This window comes from Lycorma delicatula, chromosome 3, assembly GCF_047948215.1.
Source record: "Lycorma delicatula isolate Av1 chromosome 3, ASM4794821v1, whole genome shotgun sequence".
In the NCBI taxonomy this organism is placed as follows: Eukaryota; Metazoa; Arthropoda; class Insecta; order Hemiptera; family Fulgoridae; genus Lycorma; species Lycorma delicatula.
The window spans coordinates 182,359,448-182,365,650 of NC_134457.1; the positions used below are offsets into that span (position 1 = coordinate 182,359,448).

The following is a 6,203-nucleotide window of genomic DNA, read 5'->3' on the forward strand; positions in this document are numbered from 1 at the left end:
GTAAAAAAAAAAAAAAAATTAAGCCAAAAACCATAAGGATTGTTGATTAATATTGTATTAACGTTGATTTTTTTTATTATATTTGCAATGAAAGTTTTAGCAGCTCTTTTTTTGTTATGTTTTGGATATAACATACTATTATTATTGTGTAAATAATTTTTATTTTTTCTATTTTTTAAATTCACCGGTGAAAAAAAAAATTATTAACAACTTCAGAACTGCAAAATATTGACAATTATCATTGTTTGCATTGTTTTATTTAAAAACATTGTCTGCTATGTTTTTATTTTATTAATGCACTGTAATATTATATATAACTGTCAAATAAAATAAAAATTGTGTATCTATGAACAATTTAATAGGAAATATTATTAGACATTTTTTAAGGCATTTCATTCATGAGGAATAAATTAAAGTTAATTATTGTTTTCCTAAAGGGATTTTATGAACAATTTCAAAATTTTTTTAAAAATTCATGCCTAATTAAAAAAATGTATATTACAAATAAAATAGAATCACTATGGGATTTTATTAGTAATATCAATCTATAAAGCTATTTATGAGCAAAATAATTTTAAAAATCAACAAAATTATCTTCCTGTGTAGATGGGTAATTTTTAAGTCTTTAATTAGGACAATCAAATGTAAATTTTACATTGCTACTCCGAAATTATATAATAAAAAATACTCAAAAAATGTTTTTCTATTACTTAAAACAGAATAAATGTACGTATTACATGTAGACTTACTCAAATTAATGTAGAAATAAAATTTAAAAATGAAAAAGAAAATTAGTGGTTAAAATTTACTTACGCCCTTCATCGAGGTGTGTGGGTAGATATAAAAGAATCTGAATTACTTCGTCGCGTAAAAATAACAAATCCAATCTTTTAGTTATTGTGTTAAAAGGATGTACTCTGTAAGTCACAACTAAGCAGACAACTTTTTGCATAAACTTTTCTTGAGTACTGTAGATCAGAACGAGATCTGTTATTAAAGAAAAACAACACAAAATTTATTTGTTCAGTAATGTTTGGTCATCAATTTTGTCACTGACAAGTTTCCGCAAATAAATCTGAGCTACAAAAACCCGGTTCGCACACAAACATTTTAATTTAACATCATTGAACAAACATGCATGCGATACTGAAGACGTATACTTATTTAAAGTTGAAAATAAGTTTTATGTATTCAAATAAAGTCCTATATTTAAAGGACAGGTAAAATTATAATTATTATTATAATAATACTGGTGAACTAAGCTATTTATTCAAACTGAGTTGTAATAAAGAATGCAGAAAAAAAAATAAATGAAATTATTTTATGTTAATTCATTTATATTATATTTTTTTTAATATGAGGAGTATTTTAATAATATAATATCCTCATGGGAAATACAAATGGCAACTTATTACCAAATTTAATTTCCAAAACTGAAATCTTTGGTTTTAAAGCAAACATAAAAAAAAAAAATGTTGTATTAAGCAGATGAATCGCCATATTTTCTAAACGTGATAAACTCTGTAATTTCTATGAAGTGCGTATGGAATTGAGTTTTAAGTTTAGAAATAAACATAAATTTAAAAAAAAAATAATAAATTTATTTTTTATAATAGCAGTTATGTTACTTTAACGCACTTCTAAATTAAATAAAGATTCTTTTCAAAGTACATTACACAAAGTATATTAAATTGAATATAATTGTATGCTAGTTTGTTCATTTTAAACATAAAACATCTGTACTATTTTCGCTATTTATTTTCGTATTTAATTTTACTGTTAATTTGTAGAGCTATTTACAAATAAATTATTTTATTTGTATAAGACATAATGTACCTCAGTATTAGTTATTAATTGCTCTTAAGTTAAATTAATTTTTGGACCCTTTTTGTTGTAATTTATATGTTCTGGTTTTAAATTAATAAAAATTTGATGTAATAAATTTTATGCTACGCGACTAGTGTAACTGCAGTATAAGTAAAGAAAGTTTTACCATTTCTATGTACATATTAAAAATTGACATTTATCTCGGACATTGAATTGATGCAAGAAGCTGGAAGAATCAAGAAGTGCCAGTAATAAAATAAAGTAAAAATGGATTTGCTTATTTATATTCATGCCACAATTATTGCTTTTAATTTAAAAATTGAAATTAACATAAAACTTTCTTTATGTTAAGAAGACAGGTAGACCTAGTTTTATTTTACAAACTCTACAGACAGTTTGTCACATGAATGACGTGCAGATAAGAAAAGGATATTTGTTAGTCATCGGATAAGTAAACTGTCAAAAGACAAAATTTATGATTCTACTCCGAAAGAAATAACCTAAAACTTTAAGATTAAACAGCGCTGAAAGTATCTTGTAGATAAGAGGAAAATTTTAAATCTTTTTTTAATCTTTTACAGAGTAAAGCTAATCTTTTTAACAGACTAAACATTAAGCAAGAAAAAGTATCTGTGAAGTTAATTAACTATAGAATATTAGTTTTTTCTTTATTACCACTTACTTATTTAAATAATGGGATCTCAATGCGTAATTAAGTACTAAACTAATTTTATGGGTAATAAATAGTGAGCTCATTTGTTTCAGGAGAACACCCAGCTGCGATGCAGCATGGAGGTCAACTTCGGCTTGAGTACCCACTGAGTGTATTTCTTATAAGCGCTACAGTGACGTTACTGGGCTCATGAACCCATCACATCGCGCGTAATGGAAAGAATAATAATATTAATAATTAAAAAAAAAAGAAGTTTTTTTTTAAATTGTATATAGTTAAAAAAAAATCCCATAATATGATCGTGCAACGTTGAACAATTGTAACTATTCAGTACCAACACCTATCGAATATTGCAATCGTTCTGTTCATCACTGTTTTGAATATTTTAAGGAAAGAAAAATTACAAATAATCACTGAATTTAAGGGAAAACAAAAAAAAAACTGTGACGGTTGTATTTCAGAAGTGACTTAAAAAATTTTTGTGTAATTACGAATGGGTATAAAAGTGTTTGTATTTAATAAGTGTGAATGTTATTATCTTGTTAACTTTACTACTGAATAAATATAGTGACATTAATTCATAAATATAATTTCCAATTAAATGTATGCGATATTTTTCCATCGATGTATAATAATAATAATAACAATAATTAAAAAAATGATTAATTGATACGTGCATAATATTTTAAAAATAATGAAGCTGACACAATCGTTACTGAAATTGAATTTTAATTTCAATAAAATTATATAGTTTTATTTTTTAATTAAATTTTACGATAAAATGAACATTATAATATCTTAAATTAAACAAATATCGTAAATATCTTAAATTAATAAACAAATGAAGAAGCATTATTTTTTTGAGTAGTAATTGATTAATTACTACCTTAAAAGTAATACTTTAAAAGTAATTTAAATAAAGCGCCACTTCCTGGTAATAGTAACTAAACATACTCAAAACTAAATTTTTTGATTTTTAAGACATGATTTTATTTCAGTATAAATAATAACTGAAATTTTAGTTAATGTAAAATAACTGTAGGATCTAAATTTATTGGTACTGGATGAAAATAATAAATTTTTTAAAGGTTGTGTCATTTTCAGTATTTTTTTCTTTAAATAATAGCAGAGATACTGTTACTTTTGGAGTTTTATGTATAATAAAAAGGTGTGTTAGAATTTGAATATTTTAAAATTCTTTACTGTACATGTTTACTTTATCAATAAAACTTTAAAAATTGTATATTTGCATACATTATTCACTACTTAATTTAGAATAAAAATTTGATTCACCATAGTATATAATTTCCTACTTCCTTTTTCCTTTATAATAGAATATATATGTATATTTTATTAATGAATAATTTGCCACAAAGGTAAAAATTAAACAATAGAATTGCCGCCAGATGGGTATCTCGCCTCCTTACCTTCAAGCAGATATTTACTCCAGAAGAGGTATTACTCGTTAGCTAACACATAATGAGCAGGATGGGAAAGGTCTATTGAGGCGTATTTCCACAACGGATGAAACTTGAACCAACCACTACATACCTGAAAGTAAACGCGCATCAACGGAACGGGAAAGAAAGACGGGACAGGACATGTGAAACCGAAGACCGCGTCTTACCCGGTAAGGTTTTATGTACCATGTTCTTTTGACAGTGGGAGGGTAGTACTGTATGCTGATTTTTTGCGTTGAATGAAAGAACAGAGAACCATGAATGTTGCCTACTACAGCGACCACACATGAAGCCAGCCTACAAATCAGAACGCCGCGATACTCCAATACGCAAGGCAATCTAGCTTCACGCCAACGTGCAGCCTCGCACTCCAGTTTTAATGTACCAAACAATCGAACAGGCAGAGAGCGGGACTGTAGGCCAGCTAGAGAGCTGGCCTACAAGGAAAACGAGCCTTACAAGGAAACGCAGAGGCGTTTCCTTGCAATGATCATTTTTTCGGCCCGCTCAAGGACGCATTAGGTGGATATAATTTTGCTACCTATAATGAGGTTGAAGACCTCATCATCACAATTTTCTCGTGCACAATTGGCTCGCAGTGCAGCCAAAATAATGTTACAAACGGATATTCGAAACCTTCTAAAATGTGGCAAAAGTGTGTGGATATTGTCGAAAACTATCTTGAGAAGATTTAATACTAATCTATTGATTTTTGTAAATAATTTTTTTCTGCGGACAATTTTTATTGAAATTGTAATCACTCTCTTATCTTACAATCGACAACGTATTTTATAAACACAACCTACTTTATAATTAAAAATGTCCCGTTTAAGTTTGTGGAAAAATTTAGAACGGAACACGTACAAAACTTTCCTCCGCAAAATAAATAAAAAATTATGGAAATTAGTTCATCTAATGAACTAATGAACAGGTCCTGTCGTTCGAGTTGTAGTCGTGTAATGGTACCCGATAAGCAGATTCATATACAGAGATTGACATAAATACTCATAAAAATAAAAATAAAATTACACATATTAAGTTGAGAACTCCTCTATTCATTTAAACCGGCAAAAAACACCAAAAACTAGTCAATAACCTCTTCTTTTTCTTTTTAAATTCTGTCAAGGTATGTAAACACATCTAGAGAAAAATTAAATAATACTGAAAAAATTGCTTGTCTTATAATATATTTATTTAAACAAAAAAAGTATACTTTTTTATTAATAAAACCGTCCAAAGAATTTAAATACAATTATGAATTTTAAACATAAAAATATATTTTCTAAATAATAGCCTTGGTGGCAAGCAGGAGGTTGCATACTTCAATTCCCAGTAGGATCTGGAAATTTTACGATTTGTCAGCCCAAATATAATAGTCGTTAGTGAGTTCAGCATTTCATGCGACTTGAAAGTAACTATTAAAATCTTCTATATTGTAAAAACTTTAAAATAGTTGTTTTTTTTACCATGCCAAATGATTTTCGGTTTTTTTGTTTGTTATTTTTTACTGATTAGTTTGCAACGGGTAGAAATATAAAATAAAATAATTAATAGAAATATACCTCTAAAATTCACAATGAATACAGTTTACACAACAATTCACCATTACTTTTTCTCTAACAAAAACAGATAAAATAATAACTGATAGAAGCCAGAAACATTGTTGCCCATAAATATTCTTACAAATAACAGAAAAAGAAACGTTTAGTTGGATAGAAGTTTATTTTTACACAAACATAACTTCAGTATACTATTTACAATATCGATTAAGGAAACAAATTAAATTAATAAAATCCAACGAAAATCTTACGTGGATATAAAGATAATACAACTAAAATAAGCATTTTTGTGTACAGCTTAATGATATAACGTAAATATTGTTATAATTAGCATACAAGCCTTTGAGTGTGATAAGTTCAAAAGATTAGGTACAGAACATTTAAACATAAGGATAAATAAAGGACTTAACAACGATTGCAAAATACGAAAAATAAAATTGCAATTAATACTTACAGGTTCATACTTGGTGATTTACAGTATTATTACCATTTTTAGTGCTGTGTAGTCTATACATGTGTGGGGTTAAGCGTAGGTTTATTTAGACTTCCTCCTTTCTGAAAACAAAAAAAATAGTTACGTTTGTTTAATACCCAGGAAGTCTCTGGAATTAATCTTTTTTTTTATCTTGGTTCCCCACTCCCTGAGATGGATTCACCGTGAAGCATAAGTACAGCCCAGGGAAC

At 27.3% G+C, this 6,203-nt stretch overlaps 1 protein-coding gene across 2 annotated transcripts in view; it reads left to right on the forward strand.

The window, feature by feature from the left end:
* The window catches only part of LOC142322267 (zwei Ig domain protein zig-8-like), a 694,854-nt gene extending 691,658 nt beyond the window's left edge, over positions 1-3,196 (forward strand). The window contains exon 6 of one of the 2 annotated variants that reach the window (XM_075361166.1): positions 2,593-3,196. In XM_075361166.1, coding sequence (XP_075217281.1) covers positions 2,593-2,693 — 101 coding nt within the window. In that variant the 3' untranslated portion in view covers positions 2,694-3,196. The remainder of the gene's footprint in view (positions 1-2,592) is intronic. The other variant, XM_075361167.1, reaches the window with a different exon arrangement.
* Positions 3,197-6,203: the final 3,007 nt, after the last annotated feature.